This window comes from Curcuma longa, chromosome 2 (genome assembly GCF_044706935.1).
Source record: "Curcuma longa cultivar G26 ecotype Majalengka, Jawa Barat chromosome 2, ITB_CL_G26_1.1, whole genome shotgun sequence".
NCBI classification, from domain to species: Eukaryota; Viridiplantae; Streptophyta; class Magnoliopsida; order Zingiberales; family Zingiberaceae; genus Curcuma; species Curcuma longa.
Genome location: NC_133862.1, coordinates 7,391,125 through 7,406,709, shown reverse-complemented (window position 1 = coordinate 7,406,709; position 15,585 = coordinate 7,391,125). Strand labels below are relative to the sequence as shown.

The 15,585-nt window shown below is 40.1% G+C and overlaps 2 protein-coding genes and 1 long non-coding RNA gene across 6 annotated transcripts; 1 reads left to right on the top strand and 2 right to left on the bottom strand.

Moving 5' to 3' along the window:
• Positions 1-43: 43 nt before the first annotated feature.
• LOC141822380 (uncharacterized) lies at positions 44-3,367 on the top strand. The gene is given in 3 exon segments (XM_074709830.1): positions 44-2,736; positions 2,817-2,995; positions 2,997-3,367. Coding segments are annotated over 3 exon segments (3,039 nt in total). The 5' UTR covers positions 44-125; the 3' UTR covers positions 3,246-3,367.
• Positions 3,368-3,615: 248 nt separating this feature from the next.
• LOC141822276 (uncharacterized) lies at positions 3,616-10,691 on the bottom strand. 4 transcript variants are annotated; one of them, XR_012601246.1, is made up of 4 exons: positions 10,190-10,691; positions 9,881-10,015; positions 9,431-9,595; positions 3,616-4,030 (listed from the first exon to the last, which is right to left on the bottom strand). It is a non-coding gene; the product is annotated as an uncharacterized LOC141822276 (long non-coding RNA). The 4 variants fall into 4 exon arrangements; XR_012601243.1 differs by having other exon boundaries at positions 9,431-9,598; positions 10,190-10,690; XR_012601245.1 differs by lacking the exons at positions 9,881-10,015; positions 10,190-10,691 and adding an exon at positions 9,719-9,870 and having other exon boundaries at positions 9,431-9,640.
• Positions 10,692-13,179: 2,488 nt separating this feature from the next.
• Positions 13,180-15,551, bottom strand: LOC141821354 (heat stress transcription factor A-4b-like). Its single transcript, XM_074708777.1, has 2 exons — positions 15,028-15,551; positions 13,180-14,352 (listed from the first exon to the last, which is right to left on the bottom strand). Exons 1-2 carry the CDS (start codon positions 15,241-15,243, stop codon positions 13,279-13,281), a joined length of 1,290 nt encoding a protein of 429 aa, XP_074564878.1. The 5' UTR covers positions 15,244-15,551; the 3' UTR covers positions 13,180-13,278.
• Between the last annotated feature and the right edge of the window lie 34 nt (positions 15,552-15,585).

Here is a 15,585-nt window from a genome sequence, read left to right as displayed (position 1 = left end):
GAATCATATTTCAGAAACTATACACTAGTTGGCTTACCACTATAGATTGCAATCATAGTGACTTTGACATCCATTAGCCAGTTCCCTTCATCCTCCACCTCTGGCACTATTGATCAGTGTGCTACATGGCATCATTGCTTAAGAAGATTGCAGCAAGTAACCACCATGGTAATAACATAAACTTGCCCCCAATGAATTGCCACACTGTTGTCTTGGCCAAAGTTGTTCTCCTCCTCTTTATTTCATCAGCCCGTCCCTCGCATCAGAGCGGCACAATTTGGACAGACCAATCTGCTCTACTGGAGTTCAAGAAGGGGATCATCTCTGATCCTGGAAATTCGCTGCGCAATTGGAATCTGCAAAGCCATGTCTGCGAGTGGTATGGCATCAATTGTAGCACAAGTCCTCAGAGGGTGGAGAGAGTTAATCTTAAAGGTAACTCCTTGGTAGGAACCATCTCCCCCTTCTTGTCCAATCTTTCAAATCTCATTCTGCTCGAATTGTCGGAGAATTCCCTCCGAGGATCTGTTCCTGCAGAACTTGGATTCTTGTCTCAGCTGAGGGTGCTTGCTCTGAAGCAAAATGGCCTACGAGGAAACGTCCCTGAGAGCTTTGGAATGCTTGCAAAACTTGAATTCATTGACCTTGGTGACAATGAGCTCTGTGGCCGTCTTCCTGTCATTCTCTTGTACAATTGCACAAAGTTGCACTATGTGGACCTTTCGACGAACTTGTTCACTGGCCGCATTCCTTCACAGCTCGGGTACCATCTTCCCTTGCTGACTAACCTTCTTTTGTATTCGAACCAACTCATCGGCGGCATCCCTGAATCTCTCACAAATTCAAGATCACTGGAGGAGATTGATATTGAGAACAACTCCTTCAGTGGGGTGTTACCATCAAAGATCTTGATGCAGATGTCTTCTTTGAGGATACTCCACCTCTCCTACAACAACTTCTCCGGGGATGACCGCAACTCCAATCTTGTCCCCTTCTTTGATGCCATCTCAAATTTGACTCACCTGGAGGAGCTTGAACTGGCAAGTAACCTTCTGGGAGGCGAACTGCCTGCGAGTATCGGTCTTCTAGGTGTCAATCTCTCTGAGATCGATCTCGGGCACAATCTAATTCAAGGGACAATCCCTCCAAACTTATCAAAGCTTGTTAATTTGAAATGGCTAGATCTGTCGAACAATCTTTTGCACGGTTCAATTCCATCAGAACTACTGCTGCTGCCAAATCTGCTGAGAGTCTGGCTGTTCAACAACTCCCTTTCTGGAGAAATCCCTTCTCCGCCCGCTCGAAGTCAAATTGGCCTCATCGACTTATCAAGGAACAATCTCTCAGGCCCAATTCCATCAGCTTTTGGAAATCTAACTCAACTACGACGGCTCAAACTAAGTGAAAACCAGCTCAATGGAACCATACCTCCAAGCCTAGAAAACACAAAGTTGGAGCTCTTGGACCTGTCCTACAACAGGCTAACAGGAGCTCTGCCAGCTCAAGTTGCGAGCTTGAGCTCCCTGCTCTTATACTTCAATCTGTCACACAACTTGTTAGAGGGGCAGCTGCCCACAGAGCTGAGACAAATGAACAAGGTTGGCGAAATCGATCTGTCATCCAACAACTTCAGTGGTGAGATTCCTGAAAGCTTGGGAGGCTGTGTAGTAGTTGAGCTCCTGAATTTGTCGCGTAACAATTTACAAGGACAAATTCCTCAGTCAATTGGAAATCTGCTAAGCATCAAAACACTGGACTTGTCTTTTAACCAGCTTTCAGGACCAATTACGTACTCTCTTCAGCACTGCTCCAGCCTCACGTTACTGGACCTCTCCTTCAACAACTTCTCCGGAGCCCTGCCGGAAGGCGGAATCTTCAACTTGTTGACGTCCGATCGGATAAAGGGGAACCATTTCTGTGCCGTGCAGCCTGGACATGGAATTCCCAGTTGCCATCGCAAGAGGACAAGCTCGATGCATTCTCGCAGGGGGCTGATATTGCTCGTCGGCATTGTGACAGTGTCAACTTTCTTGGCTACAGTCGTATGCGGAACAGTTTTCATGATCATGAGAAAAAGGAGTAGCAAAAGACACAAAGGAGATGATCCGAGCAAGAATCTTTCCATGAGTATTACCTCGGGCTTCCCGAGAATCACTTACAGAGAGCTCGTGGAGGCGACCGAGGGGTTCGAGAAGAGCAGATTGGTAGGATCCGGCAGCTTCGGGCAAGTCTACAGAGGAGTGCTCGGCGACGGCACGGCGGTGGCGATCAAAGTCCTACAGCTGCAATCCGGCAACTCCACGAGGAGCTTCAAGAGGGAATGCGAGGTCCTGAAGAACATCCGGCACAGGAACCTGATGAGGATCATCACGGCGTGCAGCCTCCCGGATTTCAAGGCCTTGGTGCTCCCGTTCATGGCGAACGGGAGCCTGGAGAGCCATCTCTACCCGAAGGGGGAGCGGAGCTCGAGGCTGAGCTTGGTGGAGCGGGTCAACATCTGCAGCGACGTCGCCGAGGGACTGGCCTATCTGCATCACCATTCGCCGGCCATGGTCGTGCATTGCGATCTCAAGCCCAGTAATATTCTCCTCAACGACGACATGACCGCGTTGGTGTCGGACTTTGGGATCGCGAAGCTGGTGATGACGGTGGAAGAAGGGAGCGCGGAGGCGGCAGCGGCGACGGCCAACTCAACCGCCAACATTCTCTGTGGATCGATTGGATACGTTGCTCCAGGTGCCACCCGAAACCCTAATGATACAGAAATTTTGCCCCTTTTTAACAATTCGAAGCATAAATTTCATTGCCTTTGTCAGAGTATGGTTATGGGAGAAGCGCATCGACCAAAGGCGACGTCTACAGCTTCGGGATTCTCGTGCTGGAGATGGTGACCGGAAAGAGACCCACCGACGACATGTTCGGCGAAGGAGTGAGCTTGCAGAGGTGGGTGAGGAAGGGGTACCGGGGCAAGATGGAGACGGCGGTGGATGCGCTGTCTGATCAGGGAGGTGAGCAATCAGAGCCTGGAAGTGAGGAAGATGTGGGAGACCGCGCTCGTGGAGCTGCTCGACCTGGGGCTCGTCTGCGCCCACGAGAACCCGGAGAATCGGCCGACAATGCTCAGCGCGGCCGACGATTTGGATCGGCTCAAGAAGTATCTCGCCGGCGACGCCACGGCGACGTTCACGTCCAGCATCGGGTTGTCGTCCGCCAGCGTCGGAGCCTCGTCGTCGGATTACTGGTAGCCACCGGATGCGATTTATCTCGCAGGCATTTGATTGATCGCTTTAAGATTCGCGTTGACTGATTGGACCACGTGCTCTCGTTTGCCAAAATAGTAAGTTTCGAAGGTGCTTGTTGAATTTAATTCAATTTTTTGAAAATAAAACGCTTCCAAAAACAAAACTAAAAGAAAAAAAAAAAAATGAAAATATTTTTGTTTATATTTTTCCCATCTAATAAATCATTAACTTACAACGGACTTTACATTTATTTGTTAAAAATTACGTAAAATATTTGAATTTCAAAAAACTTAACCGTAAATAAAATTCTAAGAAACAGTTGATAAACAACGGGAAGAAATAAAATTTCCCCTTTTGCAGACTGCTCCCTGCATGTTTCAAAATGAACAAAAATAACCTTGCACAAACAATATTGGCACAAAGTTCACAGGAGGGAGCTCCACTTATCAATCAACACCTACTCGAAACAGAGAGTCAGCCAAAAGGACTCTGTGAATGGTTACATCACAGGCATAGCAAACGAAAAGAATGCACTAGTACATGAACAGGTACGAAAACCAGCTAACAAAAGGGTACGAGACCTTGAACGATGTAATACCTGATCATAAGATGCGTCTTTAGCACCAGTTTCCCGCTTCACTGTAATTGTTGCTGCTCGTGAGTAATGAATTCCTTTTCAGATCAGCAAACTGAAAATGCCATCCTCCAAGAGAAGAGAAGAGAAGAGAGAGAAGAGAAGAGAGCTTCAGAAGTAGATGGATATGATCTGTTTCAGCAATCAATATGGACTGCGAGACAAGAGATTACCATAAGCAAGGTTTCAAATATAGTTACCTGCCATTTTTCAATCCTTGAAAGAAACAATACAGTTTGTTGTTTTGTGTAAATGCCTTCAATACTGACTTGAGGCTTGTGTATGACAACCGTATGGAAGCATATGACAATACCAAGTGATAGATGGATTGCAGTTGTCTGTCTAGGATCACAATATATCAATTAGCAACCTAGGAGAAATGAATGCAAACATGGAAAGACAAAAGAATGTGACATTATTGTCATAGTTAGAGCAAACATGGGATGCTACAATTGGTGTCCTAATCATCTCAAATTTGTATTCAGCATGATCAACGCATTTTATGTGAATATGAACTGGTGTTTAAGTTTAGGACATAAATGGATCATCTATGCAGATCTAGGACTTCATATAGGTCAGGCTTTGATTGGGCTTGTGATCAGATAATATATAATACGGCTAAAACTTGTGAGCAATACAAGGTTTAAATGAATTCTAATATTGGTTGCTACAGCGAACTTAGGGATAAGAGTTTTTCTCCAGGGTCAAGTGTTCTTAAGATGGTTGACGCTCTTGAAGTCAGAATTAGCATAGACTTTATTTTCATAACAATGACAGAAAAAAATTGGATTCATGGGTTCTCTTTGATCGAACTATAAGTTCCTCTTCGGATTAGATGTCAATTGAATAGCATAGCCAAAGGAACTATAAATTCCTTTTGGTGTAGTTGTGCTAAATCAGAGAACTCAAGCAACTCTTAAGTGTATGTATGAATGAATACATGGTGTCGTTCACTCGATGAGAATAGAGACATAAGCATTGACCTTGGTTTTGCTTGATAGTAGTCTAAGTAAATTAGGGTTGTCGGTTGAGAATTTACTTGATGACAAAGATCAAACAATTGAAAGCTACTAAATAACATCCTATCGAAGCTAAACATCCAAGAATCAATCATTATATAAGATTCTTCTGTTGTGTGATACATAACAAATTAAAAGGCGCAATCAATACTTGATATATGATCCCTTTTGTTCAAATAGGAAAAATGAGAACTAGATCAGTAGTTACACTGCAAAACAGATCAAGTAAAAATTTACTTCCCACTTTGATGGAACTTCTGAACTTATATCTTAGAGTTGTTCAAGACTCTTAAAGTCATCTATTCCAATCGCCCATAGGTATTATAGGGACTAATACTAATTTTTTAATAAATATAACACGAGAACTAGGATCAGTTACAATATAAAATAGATCAGCACTTTGATGGAACTACTGAAAGTATGTCTCAGAGTTGTTCAAGACAATTAGAGTCATCTTGCCTAATTGTCTCTACATATTGCCATAGAGCCTACTAGTATGACGATATAGCAACAGTGGCATTACATACAAATGTGTTCATCCACCTTGAGAAAACAACATTGTTTGCCATTTTCATGCCCTTCAGAATCACAGTGAATAATTCCAACATCTACATAGTTGTTTGACAGGGTATTTGGTATGGATTGTTAGTTTATGAGGCTATAAAAAAAGCTAGAATTTAGCCATTAATTTCCCTTTTTCTTTGGTTCTCTTCCCCAGACATCTTACCTTTAATGCCATACCCAAAATAATTGAAAAGCAATAAAATTAGTCAGATTACATAGTCTAGATGGGCATATCTTCAACATATTTCAGAAATTTGCACGCCTTCTTAATTCAGTCTGTTCCTCTACAACTACACTATATAATTTGTCTCTTCTAGAATAAACTTCAATGATCTTTCCAACAAATTAACAAGGATCAATAGTGTATGTAGTGATAAAAAAATCACTTTGCCTTTTAGCTTTTTGATCCATTGCTAGCAATACATTTATTCTCAAAATAAATAAATAAATGCTAATGCTCAACAAGTGATGGAGCTCATTTAACCATTCCTTAATATGTATGCCTAAACCTTACGATGGCAAATCTTTTGCTTGTGATTTAATTGATGATCAACATGATTAAAATATATTGTTTTGATAAATTATCAAGATTCAATATTAAAGCACGGATAACTTCCATTGTCTTATTTATGTCGATCATATCAATGAGTATTATATCATATAGGTGATCAACACGCTTTGCCATCTTTCACACTCTTCAAGATAAATTCATATTAGTCTGTTCTTCTAAAGTTTAAATTCAATTGATGATCTAATTCTTATAGTTGTATTTTTATTAGCAAATAAGTGAAGTGGAATAAAATCAGAATAAGACTTATAGGTATTTACTTCTTCCATGGTTTATTTTAAAAGTAAAAAATCTAAATAAGATGAATAAATAAGTATTTCTAGATTAATTTTACTTTAATGAATGCAAAACATATCAAGTATTGTCAAGTATTCACGACATAACATATTATTTCAATTGATTATCTACTTATTATACTCTTGTTTTCACAGGTAAATAGCCTAAATGAAAAGATATTGAACAACTACAATTCTTTCAAATTTATTTCACAAGTGCTTTAATATTTGAAACCATTTATCCCAAATATGAATTATCATCTCTTGTTTATCCTTTTTTCTCTCTCTGTTTCTTTCCCCTTCAATCCCTAATTTACTAGGGGAGTTATAATTAGTTGACACTTTAACATGGTTCCAAAATTGCATTGCTCCTGTCAAAGACAAACTTTTAGGACGACTTGAAACTTCACAATTTGCAATGAACTAAATAATATATTTGATAGTAAGGATCGATACATTTGCCGACCAAGTTTCAGCTAAATCATCAATCAAAAACTCATTCAGGCTCAAAGTGCAATAATATGCTTGCTGAGTAATTTTATTTGTCTTAGATCAGTAACTTGGATAACTTTAGTGAATCAGTAACTACTTTAGAGTTGGTGATGTACTTTACTCGGAAGTTACATAGATTAGTGATCTTCTTTGGAAGGGATCCTCATGAACTCTAATAGTATGCATACAAAAATACTATCCATATAGACCCCATAAATATTACTATCCTAACAGACGATCCCAGTGAACTCATGGCCTAATGGGATAAAGTCAATATAAACTCTTAACGATCTTGTTGCCACAAGGATTACTTTCTATCTAAATCTTCTCTGCAGAAAGAAGTTCAAATCAAACTCTTGTTTCATGGTCTTCTTTTCCACACTAATCTTCTTCCTTCAACCTTCATATTTCTTCCCCGTCTTTTTTTTTCCCTTTACATTCCTGGCGTCTCTTCCCTCTGCTTCACTGATTCACTCCGGTCATATGCTGTTGCATTGATAATATATAGTAGTAGTTGATGACATGACAAGAATGATTAAGTAGGAAGGGTGGGAGCTTCATAGGATTGATCACAGATATATAGCATAGGACATCAAGATCCTTAAATACAAAAAAAAAAAATTTAAAAAGTTGTATTTGGCATTTAAAATTACTCACATTTGTTAACTTTCAGTATCCCTATCTATCATGAAGCATAATCAAGATGTTGCCCAATCGATCAAAGTAGGATTATCCACGTCAGTCTTGCTATCTCATTATTGCACAGCCACCTCCTCCAATAATTGAACCACCAACTATCATCTTTTGAGATACAAATTGCTGAAGTGCTCCTCAAGTTTTTTTTTCTTTTTCTTTCAAGATACTCTTATTTTTGTTGCTGTATGCAACAGTTTCTGCCTTTTGAATTGTGAGATTATTTTCACGGTTTTACACTGCATGTATTACGTTACGTGGTGCTTTTTCTGGCTAAAGTAATATTCTATGTCATCAAAGTCCAAATAAGACCTGTATCTAACATCGTTAGTAGTCGAATTTGATTTGATAATTAACATTCTCTAGGTGTTAGGTATTGTCTTCATAATTCTACTTCTTTAAACTTTTTCATCAATCTTTGAGTTGATTTCTTGTGAAAGATTGAATTGGTCTTTGTTGATACAAATCCAATCGTGATTTGTATTGACATAGGCCAATTTTAACAACCATGATAATGCACATATAAATGTGCGAGAGTTCATACATCCTAAGCAAAATATGAGACAGCAATCTCACATCAATATTTGTTCATGACCATATTTTACGATTGAAGTCGAGAAACTCACTACTATGACAGCTCCTAGCATTGCGTTTGATCAAAATTTTATCATAACCTAGCTTGGATTCAATATGCAATCAAGGAGAATAAAAAATAGTTAAAATGAAAATTCATGTCTTGGGCAAAACAAATGAGTAGCTGAGAATGCACAAATGAGTTTTAACAATTATGTGGGAGGGACAAGGAGGTTTGACTGTCAGTATCACTGACACAAGAAGACTTTCAACAATATTTCTAAACTCGACATTTCCAACGGTTAACTTATATTTTTATTGAATAAATTATTAGTCTTAGTCTTAGTATTTTCATCATTCCTGACATCTTAGTGCAAAATTCTAATCAGGAGAATATTACTAGCGAAAGGATCAGAATCAACAGATAAAAAAGGTAAGTAAGATCATTTGTCTGAAATGAATAAGGGCTGACCTTGTATTGTGCATAACCTAGAAAATACCCTTTCTAGTGGATGAATGATGATGGAAAAGATTGAAAGTATTCTCAACAAGATCAAAACAAAAAAGAACTGTAGTTACTTTACTGGAAGAATATATAAATTGCAAAAGTTTGTTCTAATTAAGTTATTGGTGGCTGTACTAAACTCTTCGATGACAAACTTCTTCTATAGTCCATTTGGTTTTGTTAAATCTTCATTACTGAGAGTCATAAGGGTTTTCATTGATGGTGGAGATATATACCTTCTGGAAATGTTAACAAACTTAACCAAAGGAACATCAGGAATAAGAATCTATGTCGTCTACCAAAGAAAAACGAGAAATTTGAAAACCAAGCAACTACATAAAAATAATCTTAAGGAATAACCTATCATGGTCGTGAGTTATGATGGCATATTACTGTATTCTTAACTGCATGAAAAAAACATAAAACCGATAAAATACCTCCCTATACTACTTATTGTTTGATCGAAAACTAAAAATAATAATTACTTTGGATTCTACATTCAGGTTGACAAGCTTAGTCACTCAGAAAATCTACCTAGACTGGATCATCTCAACATACTTGCTTTACATTTTTTTGGTAAAAGAAAATTATAGAAGAAACCTATCTACAGTCTTCTCTTCATGATCATACAGTTCGACATGATGCCCGTGACAACTGTTTTAATTTTTTTTGCAATTCTTCAGTGTTATTCATCAAAGAGGTGAAATGGCATCAAATATGCGGCTAAAAAAAAAATTGACAAGTTTTGTTAACAGTCTGCAAATTTTCGTCATAAGAACCATAAACTTCCACCTCACAGAATTATAAAACTTGGTAGAGAAAATACATAAAATCAGACGACGGTGGAAAAGGAGCTATCGCATACCTCGAACGATCGAATCGTTCCACCCAACACGTTTGAACGAAGGAATGAAAAAAATCCCAGTCAGATGCACTTCTTCTTCCTCAACTTGCTTCACCATGGACCAATAATGCAGCAAACGACCCAGAAATCATAGAGTGGAAACATATCCGAAGCAAGCTTCTTCAACTTCTTAAAATTTAAATTAATAAAAATCAAGAAATAACATCAGATCTAGCAAGAAAAAAAAAACTTGGAAGCACAAGATAAAGGAAAATATATCATCTTGTAGGAAAGAGAAAGAAGATCTACTAGGAAATAGCGATAGATGCTTCTCGAGGCCAGGCCATGAGAGAAAGTCCTAAGGACATAGTAGAAAGCAAGGCAGGAAGATTCCACGAAAAAAAATGAAGAAGACAGTCGAAGCGGAGGAAGGAGAAGAACTGGAGTAGCAAACAAGGTTAACAGTGTTACCCGTTAAATCCGCACAAGAGGGAGGGGATACAGATAGGGATGTTATGCGTACCACCTCTGAATCCTTATCCATTCTCGTTCGCCATCGTAGAGTATAGTTCATCTCAAAAGTCACGCTTGCACACGCCAATCCACCTAAAAAACAAAAAAAAAAATCCAGTTTTCCCATTTCTTCGGTCTGATCTTCTGATCTATCGAGTTTAGAATTTTCAAATAACGTTTATTAGAACGAATAAAAGCTAATCAAGTCCACAAAACGATTATGCCCTACGACTGCCATGCCATAAAATGATACACTGCTTCATCTACCTCGGGTTTAACCCCTCGGACGAGACGTCTCGGCCACAGAGCAACAGATGACCGATACAAGATAAGCGAGACCAGGTCCCCGGCACGCGTGTCCTCCCCCGAGATGCACCGCATGGAGATACCGCCCTATTCTTTTCCTATATCAGCTCCAAAGGAGAAACGAAAGGAAACATGAATGTTCGTTAGTTTTCCCTAAGCAGCGCCGTCGGCCCGGGGAGATGGAGATGACAGAGAGAGAAGTGAGCACGCCACAGCGACAGCACCGCCGCGATGCCCTCCCCGCCGTGTGCTCACTCTCTTCTGTCAACCCAAAACACGACCCCGCCCGATCGCCTCCATGCAACCAAAAAATCAACTAAAATATATCGAATCAAAGATCGTGTAAGGAAACAGGGACGAGGAGGATGAAGAGAGGAAGAATCCATAAAGTTAAAGCCTCCGCCGTCGTCGTCTCTGGCTGCTCTCCAATTCTAGGGCAAGGCGAAGTCGCATCGCCTCCGCCCGCCCGCCCGCCGCCGGATCCTTTTATCGCTCGCCTCGCCCACGTGTCGACATTCCATGAACCTGGACTGGTGGTTAGTGATTTCTAATTAAGATATAATTACATTTGGCTATAAATAATTACGTTTAACTATTTGTTAAAATAAAATATTTGTTTGTTTTGGCGGAATGCGGATGTTGTCGACCGTCCATTGGTCCTGATTTGTATGGCCGCGCCGTACGATCAAGGGTGTGCGGGAGATTTACTCCAACCTGTACCCGCAGCGCGGTGGTCTCGGAACCAGCTACTGCGTGGGCCCCTGCTGTCAGAAAGGGGAGTGGAGTGGGCCCCTTGTGTCAGAAAGGGGAGTGCGCTAGTGGGCCCATGCATGCTCAGAACGGCGTCGGGTAGTCTCCGTCGTCTTACCCTGCAGAACAGGGAGTTTGTCCTTGTGCCTGCGAAATGCGAGCATGAGCTACCCCGCGTCGTACCCTTCGTTGTGATTGCTGTGCAAGTGGATGGGCCCCGTAATTTCGCCAAAGCCAATGAGGAGAAGCGTCCCTTCAGTTCAAGTTGAGCTTCTTTCACGAGTTAAAAATATTTAATATTTAATTGATTTTTGGAAAAAAAAAATTGCAATGAAATCTTTATTTTTTTATTACAGTGCTCCACTTTTAAAAAATAATTTATCTTAATTTTCATCTTGAAAATATCTTTATTTGAATATTATTATACTAATTCACATTATATATTTAAAGAATTAAATAATAATTTTGTGCAAAAAAATCCAATTTCATGACGAGTTTCAATATTTTAACTTGATTAAAATAATAAAAATTATTAAAATAAATTTATTAATTGGTTTAATCGTATTGTCATAGTTTTAATTAAAACTACCCTTCGCCCGACGGCCCCGACCCTAAAGTTTAATTTTATAATTAAATAATAATTTTTTGAATATTATTATTATCAAAACTAATTAATTAATTAAAAAAATATGTCTATTATACATCCAATTTCATGACGAGTTTCATGTGTTTCATATGGTGAGGAAGGCTTCTTCTTCCTCATGCAACCTAAGCACTGAGTGCCATTACCAGATGGCAAAGGGCAAAGCCCTTTGAAAAAAGATGAAGAAAAATTTTATATTTAAAAAATATATTAAAGGTCCGGGCCCCATAAAAGACGGTCCTGTAAGCACTGAATGCCATTACCAGATGACAAAGGGCAAAGCGAAAGAGGTTGCCCTTTCCGATCCCATGGACCTGCACTGATCAGAGCTATGATGATCACCTGAGGAAGAAGCCAGGAACAATGGAAATGTTCAGAATCCAATTGAAAGTCCTTGACCACCGCCGCCATTGACAGAAAATAACAAATACTGACCTGCACGTAGGGCGTACGTACGTGAGCAGAGACAACTGCAGAGGCCACCCGTACTGCACTCCGCCGGCCACCATGCACGCAAATATAAGCCTGATTAAGCTTATGGGCTTGGCCGGCCGGCCGGCGGCAGCGGCCGCGAGCTCCAAGTCCCTGTCCCCGGCAACGACGCCGCTAGCCGCTAGCTCCCTCCAACTCCAGCGCCGCCGACGAGCTCCAAGTTCCTCTCCTCCGCCATAAGCCTGCAGGCTGCACTGCAGCCACCAGCATCGAAGCAGAGAAATAGTGTCTCGGACTTGGTTTTATTGACAAAGATACGTAGCAGGATATTCAGAAATTGATTTTAGTTATTGATAATTTATTATTATTTTTATATTTATTATTATCATAATTAATTTAATATATTATGAAAATATAGTGGATAAAGATTAAAAAAATTAATCAATCAAGTCAATATCTGCGGCGCTGGTCCCCACCACGCGCTGGCCACCATGACTGATGTCCGACGGCGTGCCCCTTATTTTATTCAATTAGATTTTCCCACCGCCTGTTTCTTTTATTAAATTCAGTTCAACGATCACTCTCATATTTAATATGAAAATAAATAAATATACAAAATCCAAAAATGTGATGGATCATTTCACCAGCAATTAGCAAAGCATGATCTAATGAGTTTTGAACAGTAGCTGTTAGATAAAATTTGAACAATAAAATATATTATCTCTTCGAAAACACATGTCACATACTCATTCACACATCCATATTCAGGTTAACATTAACAATATATAAGTCTTAATAACAACCAATATTATGACACTCCTATGCTCTAATGAGTCTTAAACAGTGTGTAACTATTAGATAAGAAAAAAAAACAGTCTGAATTATTCCAATGTTCTCTGTTTCATCAAACAATTCTCAGACATATCTGCTTCATTCGATCATGGAAGCAGATAGTAGACGAAAAGTTTTACATGAACTTGATAAGCTACTGCCCTTTCTTATCAGTCGTCGCAAATGAAAGGATTCATCTTGAACATGTACTGATCTTTCTGAAAGAATGCTCGATACAGGAGCACAAGCCTAATTCAGAAATGATTGCCTCATGGTGTTAGGGTAAATGCTGGTGTGGTCGGGAAGCACATCGAAAAATACATTGGTGATTGAACAAGATAAAATTTATGGTTACCGAGTTCTACTTCACAATCAAAGCAGGTAGTTAATTACATCAGACTTTCTCTACTGAAGTCAGATTCCCAATTTTTACCATGAGATGATTGATTTCTTCCCTGTTCCAACAAGTGTTTTGCTGCTCTTGTTTGTCATCTGAATCTCTTCTTTTGGACTGAACTTCCTGTGTATCAGAAGAACCTGGGTTCTCTGTAAGAAACTGTTCCCAGAACAAGTCATTTGCACCAGTTTGCACTCTAGATGTTGTCGTCTTCCCCGTGAATTGATCTCTTGATGAGTTAACCTCAGTCGCAGCGGGTTCTAAATTCATATCTATCCCTGATACTTTACCCCTTGGATCTGTTTGCTTTACTACATAATTATCAAGTTCTACTATATCTGGAGAGGAGTGTGAAGAAGGTTGAGGGTTGATAGGCAAGAGAGCTTGCAGGTTTCCATCAGTCTCCACCGTTGATGCATTCGTCTCGGTAGCAATTACATCAGAAGGCAAAGGGACTACACTATCATATGATATGTCATCTCCAAATGCTTGACTAACACCTCTGAAGAAATTCTCTAATGAATTCAAAGAAGATTCCATCTTCTCAAAAGGCTCCATGTCGAGTGAGTGCATTGGAACGATGTAAGATTTCTCTCTAGACATTGGCTGCAAAGCCAAATTCTGATTTCTTTCCATTTCAGTATCCTCGTCGAGGATAACAATTTTTGGTAGTCTCCTCCTTTTGCTGCTGTGGAGCTCTGTGTGCTGTAATAATTCAGAGAGGAACTGAGGTTCCTGTGCGATTTGTTTCAGGAAGGCAATCAAACTTCCTTGGCGATTTTCCAGAACCTGCAGCCTTTCCTCTAAAGACTGCATTTGCTGCTCAATTCCATGGTGCTGATGCATATGCTTATCAAGCTCATTCGAAAGTACAACCTTTTCTCGGTTGAGCTTCTCAATCTCCTCTTCAAGCTCCTGTCTTTCAGCTTCAGATAACAAACCTGAGGGGTTGTTCAGTGAATGACTATGCACTGCCTTGCGTCGGTGGATGTTTTTCAGCAGGTGCGGCTGCCCTCGTATGAAATCCTCATTTGCAAACTCCCACTGTTCAGGATCTATCTTTCGAAAACCCTGGTAAGCACACAAGGAACACTTTTGAGTTTCTTCCTATTATAAACTGAAACACAACATAGTCCAGAGTACTAGAAGATCATCCATAGATACTTATCTTATTCATATCTAGTAATCTAGCAGCGAATTGACACAGGTAAGTAAATCAATGGATCATCACCTTCCTTAAGTCAGTGATTTAACTGTTCCATCATTACTCAAAAAGCTTAAACTGTTCGGAAATAAAAACCATTCTATCTTGACCATATAGATGATTATTACCTAACACTTCCATAATGTCAACTTGAGCAAAGCTTCAATAGTACTTGATTTCGACTCAACTACAAGGAATGACAACTAAACCAATTGCTTACGTGCAAATAGCCATCGAACAAGTGAATCCATGGAGAAAAAAAGAAGAATTAATATCCTGAATAATTCCCCGATAAAGAGTGGCTAAAGAAAGGGACAATAACTAAGGAAATAGCAACACCATAAAGGATTAATACGAAAGCTTCATTCTAAAGCTCTATTTTATCTAATCGACAAATTGTTTGGCTATGAATCATACTCTTATCATTGCAAAGTAGGTTAATCCAACTGAGACAATTAATCAAACAGAATACAAACTACAACTGAAGAACAGTAAGGCTTCACTTGAAAATGAGAGGCTGTTACAAGGATCGTGGCACTTACATAGGTGTTAAGCTGCCTCACAAAGCTGGAGAAATTATTGTGCTTGAAATACTTGGGGAGCAATTCCCTGGCAAACTCCGGCTGGTTCCACACCACGAAGCTCGAATTGGAGGCGCTCCACGAGACCACGGAGTTCGTCGTGGGGTCGTCCACCATGTCATAGGTCTTGAGGAGGAAAGGGGGAGGGGAATTCGAGTTCCCCCGAGCGCCCTCCATTCCAGCGCAAAAATTAGGGTGAAATTCAGGAACGTCAACCGATCCCCTATCGCCTCTTCAAAACGCCGACAAAGGTCTTCTTTTTCCTCGCATCAAGCAAGAAGCGCGTGATATAAACACCGAAAGGAGCGATCTTCGGGCGGATTCGATGAACGCCAAAGAAAGTTCCCGTCCTTGTGATGAGGAACCGCGGCGGCGGCGGAGAGTAGGACGGCGAAGAGCGACGAGGAAGAAGATGAAGAGAGATCGCCTCCTTTCCAATCCACGCTGCTCTCTCGTTTTCTGCGGATTTGTGGATAAGCTTTTTGGTTCTCCGCGCAGAGTCAATGAGAAATCATGTAC